The 17,108-nt window shown below is 44.9% G+C and overlaps 1 protein-coding gene across 6 annotated transcripts in view; it reads right to left on the bottom strand.

Annotated features, from left to right (window-relative positions):
- Nup93 (nucleoporin 93) overlaps positions 1–17,108 on the bottom strand; it is a 114,087-nt gene that overhangs the window by 12,726 nt on the left and 84,253 nt on the right. For all 6 annotated transcript variants that reach the window (XM_028871471.2, XM_028871474.2, XM_028871475.2 and 3 more), the window contains 12 exons: positions 14,281–14,355; positions 11,918–12,007; positions 10,525–10,664; positions 7,123–7,255; positions 5,710–5,867; positions 4,109–4,274; positions 3,620–3,713; positions 2,802–2,993; positions 2,062–2,188; positions 1,869–1,941; positions 1,555–1,599; positions 187–303 (listed from right to left, as the gene is read on the bottom strand). In XM_028871471.2, coding sequence (XP_028727304.1) covers positions 187–303; positions 1,555–1,599; positions 1,869–1,941; positions 2,062–2,188; positions 2,802–2,993; positions 3,620–3,713; positions 4,109–4,274; positions 5,710–5,867; positions 7,123–7,255; positions 10,525–10,664; positions 11,918–12,007; positions 14,281–14,355 — 1,410 coding nt within the window. The remainder of the gene's footprint in view (positions 1–186; positions 304–1,554; positions 1,600–1,868; positions 1,942–2,061; positions 2,189–2,801; positions 2,994–3,619; positions 3,714–4,108; positions 4,275–5,709; positions 5,868–7,122; positions 7,256–10,524; positions 10,665–11,917; positions 12,008–14,280; positions 14,356–17,108) is intronic.

Below are 17,108 nucleotides of genomic sequence, written 5' to 3'. Positions count from 1 at the left end.
CTTTGATCAGAGACACCTTTTGGGCAGTAAGAATTCTGTAAAATGGGAATTCCATCCTGACTGAGAAAGTGCTCCAGCAGGGACGGTGATAAACAAAGACAATGTTGGAAAGTTTGAGCATCTAAGCTAAAAGGCCGCAGCGCTATCGAGCACAGAGAAGGGAAGAGGCATGAGAAGGGCACTTACCTTGGCAAGGTCATAAAGCTTGGCTGCTTCTTCAAACAGTCCTTTACTTTCTGCCACGGAAGCAACTTTGTTGATAATAGGCTTTGTGTCGCTGGTAAACTTATCAATGACTCCAGGCTGACAAGACAAGTTATCAAGGGGAGGAAGAGACTCAACATGCAGGAGCAACTGTGACACAGAAGCACTTGAACTGAAATAAATGCTTGCCCTATTCAACTCGGGCACTCTTGACGACATAAACCCCGCACCAAAACCATGGAAAGAAAGACGGGCACATTTAATGGAAGCACTGTGGAGTCAGTCGGCTGTGGCACATTTGTGGTTTCTGAGAGAGTTTCTCAAAGGACTGAGAGTAGGTAAAACTATTAGTGATTCTGAATTTGCTGGCAATCAGGAAGTTATAAGAAAATATTTTGAAGACTTTCAATTGGCTTTCTAAGACAGATGCTGAACAAGTGCACAGGAAGTGGTGGTGAGTACTTTGAAAAGAAGTCTCCGTCACCATTCAACAGCAGGCACGTGATCAGGAAGAGTCTGAGGCCCTAGGACCCACAGGGGATGGGATATGGACTGTGTGACACTCATGTTTATCTATTCTAATGCTCTATCAGGGCTGGACCAAGTTGGGGTGATCTGCCCCTGAACCAATAAAATATATATGCTCGAAATCCAGCTGTGTGGTATTGAAGAAAATAATTAACCTGTCTTATTTCTGCTTTTTCACTTGGGAACCAGAAGATAACGGTTCTCACTTTGATGGTGACTGTCATAACTGAAGGAGAAAGTGCACACAGAGCACTTGGCACAGTTCCCACAAAGATGGGCTACCATCATCAGTACCATCAGGGCCCTCGTCTGGGCTGCTAGGCCAAACCATGCAGTTTTACAAAGAAAAGTGAGTACCCGTGGGGCATACGGGGAATGCCAGGGTCAGGACTGGTTCTGACAATGGGCTTCTGCCCTTCTGTTACAGTGACCCATGGCACGGCAAGTCCCAGCGGAACCGCTGAGGCCCCAGGGAGACGGCCTTTTCAGGGTTGGCCTCCTGAGAGAGGTGGCCTGCATTTCTAACCTTCCTATCTGGACAGAGTAGGTGGAGCAATCAACTTACTTTTCTTCGTGTTTTCTGAGTTGAAAATGGCAAAAATTTAGACAATTAGATTTAAAAAATGGCAGGCATGCTTTGAACATATGAGAAACCTATCTAATCACAAATTTTAACTTTAAAGAAAAGAAAAACGTGTGTAAAACCAAGGCCATCAGTTGGGCTTCTAAGTTCCTCTTTCTTGTGTTAAAATTTCTGTATCCAGATGTGAATCCTACAGTGTAACTATACTCTTCTGACAGCCAGGGATACATTTAACCCACCTTTCTACTTCCGTCGTTCTCTAGTTTCCCAAGGATCATGTCAAACTGTGGAGGAAAAGGGTTATTTAGTTTACTGGTCAAGGAAATAAAGATAACACACAATTCCTTAGGGAAAGAGATGGGAGAAAAGGGGCACGGGAGAAGTCTTACACAAACCAGGAAACAGAGATACTGAGATCACTATTTTCACTGTTAGAAACCAAAACAAGCTCCACCCTTCCTCCACCTCTAGGCCACGTACAACCTACTCACACAGAATGTCACATGAGAACACACTGAAAACTCCCGCCAGAGGGAGAAGAAAGCTAACCTACCTCTCGACTTTCTATCACAAGCTCGCTCACACAGCGCAGAAACATGTTTTCTCCTTGACTGTCTTTCTCGTCCCTACAAAAGCACAGGAACAGCTTAGGTGGCTTGTGGTATGGACTCAAAGAGTCTCTAAGAGGCATTCTCTGAATGGAGAGATAAAAGGTAGCCAAGTGAAAAGGCAAAAGGAAGTTTCACCTGAGGAAGTAAAAGTACTGGAGTGCTTCCCTCGGATCCGTGGACTCAAACTTGCGGGTGTAGAGCATGAGCAGACGCACGAAGTTCAGCCGTCGCATGCAGGGAGGGTCACCAGGCTCATGGCTGACTGCACATGGGAACAGAAGGGCTCACATTCTCAGAGCTCCTCTGACCCTCGCAACCCAGAACCCATGGAAATTGAATGTACAGGCTAGAAGCATGTGTTTTTGCAGCCCCCACACTCTATATTTCCCATTGTAATCTCACCACTGTCCTTCACTTTCCTCTCTACAGACAGTAGAGGAAAATGTCTCACATGGTGAATGACCAGCATGATGGCCTTTCCAGGAAATGACTATGTACTTGACCATCATGGCTCACATACTGACCCATTAAGGACCCACTCACTCACATGTGCATGGCTCTCCACCTGCCCCTCCTACGGGCAGGCAGGTAGAGAGGTGGCTAGCTCGGGTTTCCAAAATCTTGAAAGCCAAATCCCTAGTGGGAATGACATTCGTGACTCTTGGAATGGCTTTGTCTGGCCACAAAGCTGGTGCCTGGCATGGCCCTTCAACACTCCAGGAAGGGCCGAGGGTAACAAACGAGTACTCTAACACTAACCTACAAGCTAAGTATACAGTGCTCTATGGTGACCAAATCCCCAGTGGTTGCCATTCCACAGCCGCCAGGACCAACGAACGGGTCACATCACTGCCAGCTAAGGCCTAAATACTCACGGAGCTGAGCACTCTGCCCCGAGGATTTTAAAAGCAGCTTTAGCTCAAACAGGACCAGGGCCACGTGGACAGCATGGCAGCGGAGCCGCTCCATGCGGAAGAGAAAGGCGATGGCGGCCTCAAACTGTGCAGTCAGGAACAGCACTTGGAAGTAGAGGAAGGGCTGCTGGTTCACCGTGAAGTGGGACTCGCCTGCAGGAGAGGACGTGAACCAACTCAGAGGGAAGCTGCCACCGTGTCTGACCCTGGGGATCTACCGGCCTTACTGGGTGGGAAGAAATCACCAACATAAAGCAGCTGACGCGACCCTGGACACAGTAAACTCCGAAACATGACCTGGAGCCAGGCAAGGGGGCGCATGCATGCCTCTAATACTTTCAGTCATAGCAGTAGAAAGGCAGAGGTCTCTGTGAGTTCAAGACCAGTTTGGACTACAAAGTGAGTTCCAGGACAGCCAGAGAGAGACCTTGACTTACAAAACAAACAAACCCAATTCCTCTACTTTCTCTAGGCCTCACATCTTTAATCTCAGCACTTGGGAGGCAGAGGCAGGTGGGTCTCTATGAGTTCGAGGCCATCCTGGTCTACAGAGTGAGTCTACAGTCCAGGAGAGCCATACAAAGAAACCCTGTCTCGAAAAACCAAATAAGTAAAATAAAATAAAAAGGTTAAAAAAAATACATATTCTTAATGCATAATAGTCTCTACCTCATTGAAAATAGTTAAAGTCCACTAGAGGCGCTCATGTGTGAAGGGCTTCCCCACAGGTAAGTCATGTGGCCCACAAGGAGAGAAGGTGACTGACTGCAGGATCTTACCATAGTCTTCTAGCAGCTGTTTCTGGAACTGTGAGAGAGTGAGTCTGTCTTGTGGCGAGCTGGTGCCGTCATCATCAAAACACACCTGGTTCAACTAAATCCCCAAAGGAAACACACACACTGGTATAAACGACATCCTCAGCCAGATGTCCAGCTGTAGCTGTCCAGCAGCCATGCTCCAGCTGTGAGCTGGAGACTGCATGGGACACTGTGGTTCTTGGGGCTGGGTTGTAGCTCCATGGTAGAGCATGCCGAGGCCTACATTCTATCCCTAGCAATACAACAGGGAAGGGAAATGGGGGGAGGGGAGGGGAAGGAAAGAAGAAAAAGAAAGCTAACCGTGTACATTAGTTGGAAATTACACATTAAAAAACAGGGTCGACAGACACAAAGTCCCCTGGCCCTGTCCTGGTCACCACACAAGCAGGACGCACTAAGCAAGTAAAGAGAGTATGGAAAAACCGAGCAGGCAAATGAAGCTGTGCCTACTTTCAACCATAAGTAGTCCTCAGTCTTGTCTGCGACTTCGCTCTGGTTGTCGGTGATGTCGCATCTGCCAATGACACAGTACACGGCACGCTTATAGGGGTCCGTGTTGTTCCTGAGGGCTCTGCGGTAGTGAAGCCGGAGCTTGTTTTCAGTAGCTGGAGACAACCTGAAACACAGACAGAGCCTCAGCAGAGACCCTCGGCGGCCAAGTGAAAGCCGCCATCTAAGAGTATGGAGGCTCTCCTTCTCCCAGGGCCACAGGTCCTGTCTGCCTCTACCACCACTTCCATCTGACTTGGAACTACTAGCAATGTGTCCTTTTGTCCATCCGCTTTTCTCCAGTCCTAAGACCTCCATGGGAAGGTCAGAAATGCTACGGATCAACATTCTACCCCACCCCAGCATCCCTCTAGTAGTGACAGAGTGGGCCCTTCCCTTAATTGTCCTGTTGTTGTATGTGTGTCTGAATGCACATTTGTGTGCAGCAGACTACAGAGGCCAGACAGAAGTCAACTTTCATGCCATTCTTCAGATGGGCTCTTTTTGATATAGTATTTCTTTGGTCTGGAGCTTACCAATTAGTCTAGGTTGACTGGTCAGAGTCCTAGAAATCCTTAATCTTTCTTTCCTTGCCTCCCCAGTGCTGGGATCAAAGCACGTGCTAGCATGCCTAACAAGGGTTCTGGGGATTAAACTCAAGTCCACACAGCAAGTACTCTACCTACTGAGATAGCTTTCCAACCTCTTCCTCCAGCTGTCTGAATCCACTGGGCCTCCACATGCCCTCTAGGCTCACTTCCCAAATAATCTACTTGCACCCAAATCTTTGGCTCAGGATCTCCTTTTGAGTTGGGTGCTAACACCCCTCCATCCCAGTGGTGACCAAACATGGGACCCTGTGCATGCTAGGCAGCAAATGCTCTCCTTCAGAGCAAACCTTCAACCCTAATCCTACTTTAAACTACACGAGCAAACCAGATGCTCAGGATTTGAGACTTCTAACATGGCAGTATTACCACGAGTATCTGTTTCCACAGGTACCAATGGAGCACCATATTTCTTCCATGCTTGTGCATATGTACAAACTGGGTTTGAACGGGAATGTGTGTCAATTACACAAGCAAAATCCCAAAAAAACTGCGCTTTAGCGGCTCCTTAGTTCAGGAGAGTATCTCAAAACCTTGGCAAACACTCACTGCTGATTTCAAAATGGTTACTTTCTAGCTCTGACCTTTGAGTTATGAAGTGTATGGCATACACTTCCACATGGACTGAACAAGGAAAGAACATCTGTGTTTAACCAAGTGACTATAACATGAAAAATCTCCTTTTATTTCATTTATTTATTTATTTTGGTTTTTGGAGACAAGAGGGTCACAATGTAGTCTAGGCTGACGTCTGAACTCACAAACTGATGCCTCAGATTCCTGAGTGCTGGGATATAAGTACACGCTAACACCCCTGGCCAAAAAGTTCTAGTTCATAAAGCAACCTTGACTTAGAGTGCGTTCTAAGTACAGTCCTCCAATGACAGGAAACTTCCCAAATATGGTCTCCCTGCAGGCAAGGCATAGCAAAGGAAGTCACCCCACTCCCCGTACCTTCTATCCTTGCTGTTCATGTACTCCTGGAACCAGGTTTTAAATTCCCCCAGCTGGTGCTGGGCTCGACTGACGACTTGTGATGCAGCAAGCAGGTCCCCACAGCGCATGCAGTAATAAATTAACGCCCAGACGGGATGGCCTTCCACCTCTCCATCCTAAAAGACCAGAACCAGTCAAACAAACAAAAGCTAACCAGCCACTTTCTGATGTGCTGGCACCAGCTAAGGTACTTAATTCCCACCATAACCCCATGAGTCAAGAGCCACTGACGGCATCCTACTCCCTGTATTTTGCAAACAAACTAATTTGTCCAGAGAAACCTGGAAGAGCAATGTAGTATGGATCTGGAATTACTTTGAAGTGAACAGAGCCCATCTGACCCACCACACCCCATGCTTTCTCTCATAGCCAGTAATAATGGGATCACCTTCTTCTCCGACTTTCATAAAACAAGAGCTAAAGATAACACTGACTAATGAGATATTATCATCCACTTGAGCTTATAAAATTAACTGCTACTGAACTGTCCATCATTCATTCCTTGTCCCTTCAAATATCTGAGTGTCTGGATATCGGACGCTGCTAGGTGACTGTCTCTACCCTCCTAAAACTATGAGCACCCAACTTACTACTTGTCCATGTGGCAGGCCTGGGCTTGTCCTCTCTGTTTCACCAACTCTTTCAGGAGTGGTCCTCAGAGCTTTTGGCTCTCTTCTCTGTGGCAGGATGCTTCATAAACTTGATATTCTACGGTGTCATTTGCCCTCTTAACTCTTTTAAACTAGGTACTCCAGGCCTTTCTTTACCAGCTAGTCCAAAGTTTGCTCAGTCCTACTACATGCCTACTACCCCAGATACTCTGCCTCCTCTGCATGCTTGTCCACATTGCTCTCTCCTCCTACAACAGTCTTCCAGGGTCCCAGGATAGTGAACCCCTGCTCCTTAATAGTAAGTCCGACCTCTTATGAAGCCAGCATCTTTTATATCCCCCAGTTTTGGGCACAAAGCTCCAGTTAAGCTTGTATCCTCTATAAGACACTGTAAACAATAACCCGCAGCTCCAAGGCAAGCTGAGCAGAGGGACTATAAACCATACCCAATGCCATTCTTTCAGCGGTTTTGCTCTTAACTTCTGACCGATCCCCCACTTTGTCTCTCATACCCACATGTAAGTTCCTAAGAGTACTTATGGCTCAACTTTTAAAACTCACCTAGGACCTGACACTGCCTCCCTCTCCTGCCTTTACCCAGGCAGGACTACTGCATGACTAGTTTTCAATGAGTCCCTGTGAAACAGCCCAGCCTGCTCATCCCTGGCCTCTTTGACACACAGAACCTCCTTTCAACTGAGAATGCCTGAGAACAACCAACAGCTTCAGAGTATGTCTGACCCTGAGAGGTTACTAGTACCTGAAGTCCCGGTGAGGGAGCTGGCAGTTTAATGTTTAGGAAACTTCGAACCAGTTGGTAAGTCCCAGGCACACCGCCCAGCTGGGCCTGATGCAAATTTCCAAAGACAGTCACAAGGGTGTAATTCTTGTAACTGGAAAAATTTTTAAAGAAAAAATGGTGAAGGTTGACAACACGTATGACACACATCTATGTCCACATTCAGAATACTAGATTGTGAACTCTATAGGCAAGGCCTGGATTTTAAATCTCATACAGAAGAGGAAACAGTACATGCTTAATGAAGCAAATTCCATTCTTAGCACTGTACAGATTTTTACTACAGTTACCCCAAAGAATTCCTAGGGGAATACAACTGAGGGCTTCAAATACTTTAAGGGTGGAGCCTAATGATCTAATGGATTTGCTTTAAAAACAACAAATTTTTTTTTTATTTTAAAGAATTTGAAATAAATTTCATGAAAAGTCAAAATAGTCCAGTGACTAGCATCACACCCCTACGTAGACTATCAGTATGTATTTGTATGTGTTTCCTATCTCTACATGTCCTATCTGACACCCAAATGCACATAAGAACATGGTTTTGTTTATTCCCAAAAGCATTTAAAAATGTTATAAAAATCATGGCTACCGCCGGGCAGTGGTGGCACACGCCTTTAATCCCAGCACTCAGAGGCAGAGCCAGGCTGATCTCTGTGAGTTCGAGGCCAGCCTGGTCTACAGAGCGAGAGCCAGGACAGGCACCAAAACTACACAGAGAAACTCAGTCTCGAAAAACCAATCAATCAACCAAACAAACAAATAAAAAACATGGCTACATAACCTACGATTCCTTCAGCCACGTACCTCCTAAGAACCAGGAATGAACCTACAGGCCAATTTCAGAGAACAAATTGTGGAATCTGATGCAGTTAGTAAAAATAGTGTCAAAGAATTAGAAGTTGAGCTATGTAAAATTACATACTACTACATAACTGTAAAAAAAACTAAACTAAATACTCATGACAGCAGAGGGTGGAAGCCACAGTGAGGCAATAGGAGCCTCTGGTGTGAGGATGGAGCCTCTTCTTTTTTGTAGCTCTTCTTTCCAGCACTTTCCTAAATCCCTATAAAAAGCATTTATTGTTCTATAATGGAAAAGAAGCATGTGATTAACCAATGCATTCTCCTCACCACTACACGTATTTAAAAGCACAAGATGAGAGAACAGAGTTCCCTGTAGTAGCCAGGACAAAACAGATGCCCACTACCACCTGCTCCAACTTGCAGTAAGACAACCTATGTGCTGGCAAGATCCTAAATTAAAGAAGCCGAAACTCCTTGAGAACCAAGACAAATGTATCCTACTGGAAGCTTTGGAACATGGAAGGGACAGACCACGCCTATATTTTCTCAACATTTTTGGCCTTATATCTAAAAACATATTTGGAACTAGGTCTCCTTTACCATCTGGTAGATTATGTAACTTGAAACATTATGCTATACTGTCAGCAGAAAAGCATCTGCAGAAATGCTGTAACACGGAGTACAGTTATTCAGACAGGTGAAAAGGAAGCTTTCAAAAGGTACTGCCAGAGAAGGATGCTGCTCCAAAGATGAAGCCAGGCTGTTAGCTGGACAGGGGCTTCAGAGCTCTAAAAGTCCAGCTAGAGAATGGGGGGAAAAATTCTTTTCATTAAACTAGGGGCTGGAGAGATGGCTCAGCAGTTAAGAGAACTTGTTGCTCTTACAGAGAACCTGGGTTCGATTCCTAGCACTCACATGGAGACTTATAAGCATCTGTAAACTCTAGTTCCAGGAAATCTAGTGTCCTTTTCTGATCTCACTGGCACCAGGCACACATGTGGTGCAGTATGTACTTGGAAGAAAACACTCATACACATAAAATAAAACAAATATATCTACAAAAAAAAATAAAAAAAACATTAAAAAAACAAACTAAGTGCAATAAATAATAAAATGGGAATGCAGCTGAAGCAACAGTTTAAGTTTGTCAGGAAAAGCATTTTTAAATTTTATTTTTATTTTTTTTTTTAATTCCTTAAGATTTTTATATGGCATAAGAAAATCTAGCTCAGGTTGCTAACTAAAATGAATAAATGTTACTATATTAGATTCTTTATGGTTGACGATCAATACAACCAAACCTCCATCTCAAAAGTTGAGCCAGCGGGGCTGGAAAGATGGCTTAACAGTGGAGAGCACTGAGCGCTCTGTCGGAGGACCTGACCCACATGGTGGCTCACAACCAATTGTAACTCCAGTCCCAGGGCATCAAACATCCTCTTTTGGCCCCATGGACACCACACCTATGTGGTACACAGACATGCATGCAGGCAAAACAAGCATACAGATAAAAATATAAAGTGGAAAAAAAAGTTTAGCCAAAGTCTGCAGAATTACTTTATAAAACCTTCACACACACATAGACTAGAGAAATTAAAAAACAAAACCCAAAAGCTTTTCACGTTCCACATTTCTTGTAACAAAGGAATGGAGGCTAGTGAACACAGATCAGAGGGTGCTCATTTCATGTGGCTAAGGTTTAATTAGCACAGAATTTGAAATGAAACCAGTCCCTACAGCATCAAGTCTGAATCCCCTTAAGGGACTTGCTATTTTGTTGACATAGCTCTTCTTAAGTCAGCAGGCTGATGCCCAGTGCCCTGTCTCTAAAACAGAGTCTGCTGCACAGTCCTGACCATTCCTGCTGGGATTCCACAGAGCTCCACAAAGACAGATGAATGGCACAGGTCTAATAATGAATCGGACGACAGGGTACAAGAATAAAGCCACAACCCCTCAGCAGCCATGCCCAGACACAAAGCATTGGCCTCAGCAGCTATGCAGAGCCCTGACTCAGGGATTCAATGGGTAGGGCTGGGAAGGTAAAGTTACAGGGGCCTTCCTAATGTTTAAAGTCATCATATTGCAAGGTGAGTTAGAATGCTGTAAGAGAACAAAGGAACCTGGGGAGTGAGTGATGAACCATATTAGGAAAAGAGGATTATGAGCCAAGTCATTCTGATCTAATCAACATCTCTACATTAAATGATGAAAAGCAGAGTTGCCCTTTACCACCATTTCTATGTACAATTTTATCAGCTGCAGAAATAGTCCTGGTAGATAAGTGTTCTGACAACAGAATTACCTCAGCTCCAGTCAGTTTAAAGTACTCTAGTTACAGCACACTCAGCCCCAGAACTACACAAGACTTGAGAAACAGGTGATTTTAGGGAAAGTAAAAGCCAACCCCACCACAGACACACAGACCCACAGACCCACAGACACACACACACACACACACAGAGAGAGAGAGAGAGAGAGAGAGAGAGAGAGAGAGAGAGAGAGAGAGAGAGAGAGAGAGAGAGAGAGAGAGAGAGAGAGCCACAGCTGCCTTACCTCTGCTCAAGGTACCCCAAGGCCTGCCTGACAAACTCCATGCGCACTTCTACACTGCTTCGGCTCTTCAGGGCGTCAGTTGCTGGTGCCAACACCACATCTGTCATTTGTTTTACCATGGCCCACATGTCAGAAATGCTCTGCATGTAAACGAGATTGCACATGACAAAGCGGTGAGGATGGAGAAGTTATGTGGCTATGACTGCAATGGAGGAAGAATGAGGAGGACTGAGGTTTCTGTCTGAGACACCCCTGGCTCAAACTCAGTATGGAAGATGGGCCTCTGCCTTGCCAACCACCAGAGCTCAAATCACTGATGAGCACCCCTTCCCTGCTTGGAGTTGGCTTTCAAACCAATTACCATGCCAGGCCTGACAGAACCACCTCCATCATTAGGAACATGAAAGTAACAAGTGCTGAGTCTCAGTGGGTCATCCCTTAATAGTGCCTGAGTGCATTTCTAATCACCCAGAGCTCTAGGAGCTTAAACACAAGTTCTTACAAGGTTATTTAAGTTCCTTAAGGCTTAAAATAAAGAGTTTAACCTAAATAATAAAGGTTTTTGTCTTCCCAGGGGCTCTCTGGGCTACCTCTGTAGCCCATTTAATGAGTAAATGCCATAACCTCCCATTTCCCTCCCACTCACTCCCTGAAAAGTGTCTCAGAAAAGAGGCTTTTCTCTATGTTACCCTACCCAGTGGGCCTCCTCTCCCCAGGCTGTGAATTTCTCCTTCAAAATGTGTTTCCAACCCTCTAAAGATAGAACCAGAGAAATGCAACAGAGTAGAGAAGGTTGGTTCTCATGGTTCGTACGCCTCAGTGAAAGCTCTAAAACACCAGGCAGATATGATTAGTGAATTCTCACTTTTGTCTTTAACTCTGTCTGCATTGTATTTCACTTCTGGAAAAAGGCAGTTTTTGAGGAACGAATCAGTGTATGGGTGCTTCTGCTTCCGGAACAGCCTCCCTTCCTTGGCCTCTCCCAGCACCTTCTGACACATCCCCCTCCATCACTGCTGCTCCTCCCTAAAGGAGACAGCTGGCCAGGGATTAAGAGTGTGGGCATAATACAAAATGGGAGGAGGGAGTCCAAAAAAAAATGATGAGTTAAGTTCAAGGAGGTAGCACAACCTATGCGGCTCTTCTTCAAGAGCCTGCTGATACCTGAGGAGAGGAAATGGGTAGGGACCCAACAGAACTCTAGACCGCTTTCCACTAACAAATCTCAGCCTGGTCTTTTGAAGATGGATTTTAAAAAGCCACCATAAAAACAATCACTCCAAATGTATATAAAACACTGGAAAAAAAGAACGTTATCTCATAAAATAGTCTTTCTTCATATACTGCAGCCAAGTCAGTAAGCTGCTGATGCCATGTGAACACTGGGCTCTACCTTGTCGTCCAGCTCTGCAACAGATGAACAAAGGTCCACTAGGTTGGGCTGCAGGTGTCCACTCACAATCTTCTCATTGTAGATATAAATCTGAAATAAAGGCAGCAAGTCAACAGATGATCTATTTCACTTCTTTTTAAGATCTGAAGTCATTCTGAAGCCAGCAAGTGGCCAACAGAGGCTGATGCCAACCTTTCCTTCCTCGAAGTGCCTAATCATCCATAGGCAGATCTCCAGCTGTGGCTAGCACATTAACACTAATCACTACCCCAGCCTCACAAATACTGTAAAACAAGGGGCCACGGTAGTCCACGGAGAGACGCTAGAACCAAAAATGAAGATGGGGCTACAGAACCATGGCCTGGCTCTGGCCACTGCTTCCTAAGAACCATGTCAAAGTCTATAAAGTCCAAGTCAGAGGACTGATGCTCCTGGGCCAGTTCATGGACTGGGTAGGTCTGTTAGAACAGTATCTGCTACACATCTGGAACATTTACTTCTAGAAAGCATCTCTGGAGCCCAGACAGATCACTCAGTGTCTGCCTGACAACCTGAGTTAAATCCCTGAGACTTACATGATAGGAGAGCTGATTGTTGTCTTTTGACCACAGCCCCACAACAAACTAACAAACAAATAAATAAGTGTAGTAAGAAAGAATCTCTGCTCTTCAGGTGAAATCTCTCTCAAAACAAACAAACAAAAAACTCCAACCAAACAACAACAAAAAACCCCACAACTATGGCTTGATGTGATGTTTATTAAGATATACGAAAATTCCTTTTACTTTGGATTTGGTCTATAAAATAATGATGGTTACAGACAGGCTTTCTTTTACATTTTGAAGTCCTTGCTTTACTGAGGACTGAATTAATGACCAATCATGGACCCCTGGAACCTTAGCTTCTACCTGAAATAGAGGATGCTGATGCCATACAGCTTCCGGGGCTGTTACAAAGATTTGCCGGGTACTTAGATTTACTCAGTCACTGAAAAGCATGTTCTAGGAACCAAGGATGTACTCAACATTCTAGCACATAAACATTCACTTTCTGTGGGAGAGAGCTGTGTAGACAGACAGCTGGCATTGCGGGATCCTAGGTGCTGCGGGAGTCCAGTTCTCGAATTTAGCTTTTCAGATGAAGAAGCTACACTGTTTCTTCATTCATTTGTTGGGTCTGAAATGGTGGTGGCCTCAGCAACCAAGGAACCAGCCAAGGGAACTTAAAGGACAAGGGTGTGGAATGAGTGTAAGGAAGAGGGAGAGTGAGCTAAAGACCAGAGAAGGGAACGAAGTCCAGCGGTGAAACATGGAGTTGAAAGGACGGTGAAGTCATCTCTGGAGGACGGAGGGGGACTTCAGCCGCCTGGAGTTTGAAGTAGCAATGTAAGAAGACAGACTTGAACCTCAAATCTGCTCCCAACCTGGAGCATATTCTCTGCTTTTACTCTCACTTAAAATGAATCTACATTTACATAAAAGAAACATTAGGATATTTCTCTCAACTAATGTTAATAAAATTTCTGGTGACACACGATTCAGTAAATGTAGAATTCCACTCATTAATTAACTGGTAGCTGAAGAGGGAGAGTCCTCTATTAAAGAGGCCGGTGTCTAATAGTCCCTCCTCCGTGTGTGTAGCTGCCATCTGTTTCTGTCCCCAACCCCCAACTCCAGGGTGGCAGGAGGGAAGGGAGTGGGGAATGTATCAGTGTGTCCTCTCAGGGTCACAGCTAAGAGATGCAGGGCACAACATCTTGGGACTTTGTGGTGGAGAGTGACAATCCTCTGAAAAACAGGCTTGACTTGCATTGTTTTATTCCGAGTCAACTGCAGCAGGTAAGTCCTGCACAGAGCTCCACATGGACCATCTTGTTCCACACTTACTGATGCCGGCTCATGATCAGCATCCAAGAGCACAACCCCCAACACACCAGGAGCATCCTCACCTGCATCTGCAATGCTACACAATGTCAGCACACTGTGCTTATCAAGGCAGAAAGTGTTTTGAAAATCCCACTCAAAAAGGGTAAAAGAATGTGACCATACCATTAGCCAGCCAAGTAATTCAGTTAATACAGAACTCCATTTGTCATGCATTATAGTTATTCGAGGAAGCTATTGCCAAAAAGCAAAATGAAACACCTGGTCAGTAGAGAGTAGATTTAAATTTCCCTGCATTATCTGAGTCATTTGATTACCCTATTTAACCAAATGGAGAACAGGGGCATTTATGGTAAGATATTAACTAATCCCGTGAGCTTTCAGGTTTGACTTTCGTGTGAAGTCACTATTCCCTCCGACTCCCCTGAGGATCACAGCATTCTTTCTCCAGGATTAAATCTTCCTAAAATGTATACTCACCTGCCGGGCATAGGCCATCTCAATGCTATCCAGAGAGCTTCGACCAGGAGGACCCACATCACTGACGTAACTTGGCTATATGGAAAGAAACACCCAGGACTGGTTAAGAACAGTACTCAATCACCTAAGGCATAAAAATCACACACACACACACACACACACACACACACACACACACACACACACACACACACACCGATGTCTGTAACCTGTTAAGTGGGGGACTTGTCTGCAGAAACAGAGAAAGGAAAGGCGAACAGCAGCAAGGCTCTGCTACAAGGACACGGGTTCAGCTAGCCTTTATCAGCCTTAGGAAATATTTTCCAGTACTAAAACCTAATTTTAAAAATTAAGCACTTAAAGAGTAGTTGATTGCCGCCTCTGAATTTCCATTTAAATGACTTTTGCCTAATGCTCTTGTTTTCAAAAGTGCTTTTCCTTCAGTTGCCCTTGACTAAGCCACTACTTTACCACATATAAAGTCAATTATCCATCAACAGGGTGTGTGCACTGTGATTCCCGACTAGAAGTGGTTGGCAAACACTCAGCTGGAATTCCACAGTCAGGGCTGCCTAAGCACATAGATGCTGAGATGCTGCATGGGAGAATGTTCCCCATACCTCCTAGCTCCAACCAGGTCTCCATGCACTGGAAAAAATATGTAGTCCACACACTAAGCCACACTGGGTATAACAGAACAGAACGAGATACAGGAGCGGGTAACGGGCAGGGAACCGGAGACCAGAAAGGCAAGGCAGCCAGACTAACAGGGCCAGAGAAGAAGGGCTCACTAGGAGCATGGAGGGACATGGGCAGACAGTAGTGCACTGTCCCCCACCTTACACACAAAGACTGGGTGGGAATGGGCTTCTCAGAGTAGAGAGCATTTAGAAAACAGACATGCTAGGATAGAAAAGAACGTAGCAGAAGGGAGCTGTAAACTTTTAGCACCCATGACTGTGCAAAGTGTATCCAGAGGTGGGTAAAACTCTTTCCCAAGGAGGGTTCACTCTAGGCAGGAGAGAAGGAAATTACTGTAATAACACTCACATAAAATAAGCCTAGGCTGAAAAAAATCCAGTGATACCACACAAGGATAGAGAGATGAATTCCTACACAGAATATCTTACCTTCATGGAACCAAACTGATTAATTTACAATATTTGGTAATAAAAGCCAGTAAGTACTGTTAGGAAAACAACAACAACAACAAAAGCAAACAAAAACCAGGACCAGCACAGCAGAGCTCTAAATGCAACCTGCTGGTGTTAGCCTTATGTATAAAACAAGCAGAATACTTAAGCCATTCCTACAAAAGAATTCTATTACAGCTGCAAAAAAAAACAAAAAAACAAAAAAACAAAACCTACCACAGACCTACATGCCTACATGCCTACATGCAACAACACAAAACAACTCTAAAGTGAGCAAACATAAGGCAAAGCCAAATTGTAGAACCTCAAAAACACAAGGGTACAGTTCGCAGTTGACAAGAAAACGACACAGCATAAACATGTACTATTCACACACAGAGGTCCCTAACAGGGAGCCAGAAGGATGCACTGGACCGACTGGAGTGACGTTTGGACAGGGTGGGAACGGAGCAGTGCACTGGGAGAGGAGCTCTCTGTGGTACATCACAGCAGTACAATGAAGGACCTGGTGAACAGGGCTCCAAACATCTTCTGCAAAGGGTAGTGAGTGGAGCACTTTCTGTGCTCAGAACCCTACTCAAATCCTGACATGTGAACTAGGCCCATCTCTTAGGAATCTGCCAGGAAGCATAATACACAACTCAGAATCATCTAGTGTGAGGCTGTCAAATTCAAACTGTCAGTCTGTATTTTACCAAATCAATGACATCATTCATTAAGACATGTCATACATGCCACTATATGTTGGAAAGAAAAAAAAATGCTGTCAAACTACAACCCACCACTGAATAAGACATTGTGATTTCAGAGATGTTAAAATACAGGAAAACTGTATGACTGACACTTGAAATTCAGTATTAAATCTCTTATCAAAATTACCAGCTGCTCAATATCCGCTGAGTTCCACCCGGCAGTGAAGAGCAGCACCGTGTCGTGTGTACTGAAGCCTCAGCTCAGCCTCTGCAGCAAAGCATGCTGCCTGCTGAGTCACTGCAGACAACGCTCCTGGGGACCTGCCACTGACCACGGCCAACACATCCAACCCACCTAAGGTAAAGCCACCTTTAAATACTGCTTTTTTAAAAAGTGTCTCAGAGAGAGAGAGAGAGAACACATATATGCGTGCATGCATAGATAGATTGCTAGGTCGAATCTCTTCTCTATCTTTACCTGGGTTCTGGGGATCAAACTCAGGCGACCAGGTTTACACAGCAAGTACTTTTACCCACTGAGCTCTCTCACTGGCCCCAAAACACAGTGGTTTTTTTTTTTTTTGGTTTTTCGAGACAGGGTTTCTCTGTGTAGCTTTTCGCCTTTCCTGGAGCTCACTTGGTAGCCCAGGCTGGCCTCGAACTCACAGAGATCTGCCTGCCTCTGCCTCCCGAGTGCTGGGATTAAAGGCGTGCGCCACCAACGCCCGGCAAAACACAGTTTTAAATGTCGGCTAAGATACATGTAGGAATTTCCACACTGTTTAACTCCGCCTTGTCATGTGAGCCCCAAGACACTGGAGTCCTTCCTCACACTTACCAGATGTATGAACTGGGACACAAGGGTGCTTACAGGGTGAAACTGCAAGAGACTTGCATTAAAGCACATTATTTTTACCCAGGCAATACTTGAAAAGTTAACAATCTTTCAATTCCTGCCTTCCTTTAAAAGTTGTATCTCTTT

Source organism: Peromyscus leucopus, chromosome 5 (assembly GCF_004664715.2).
Source record: "Peromyscus leucopus breed LL Stock chromosome 5, UCI_PerLeu_2.1, whole genome shotgun sequence".
In the NCBI taxonomy this organism is placed as follows: Eukaryota; Metazoa; Chordata; class Mammalia; order Rodentia; family Cricetidae; genus Peromyscus; species Peromyscus leucopus.
The sequence above is the reverse complement of the archived record's forward strand: the minus strand, read 5'-3'. Positions and strand labels throughout refer to the sequence as shown.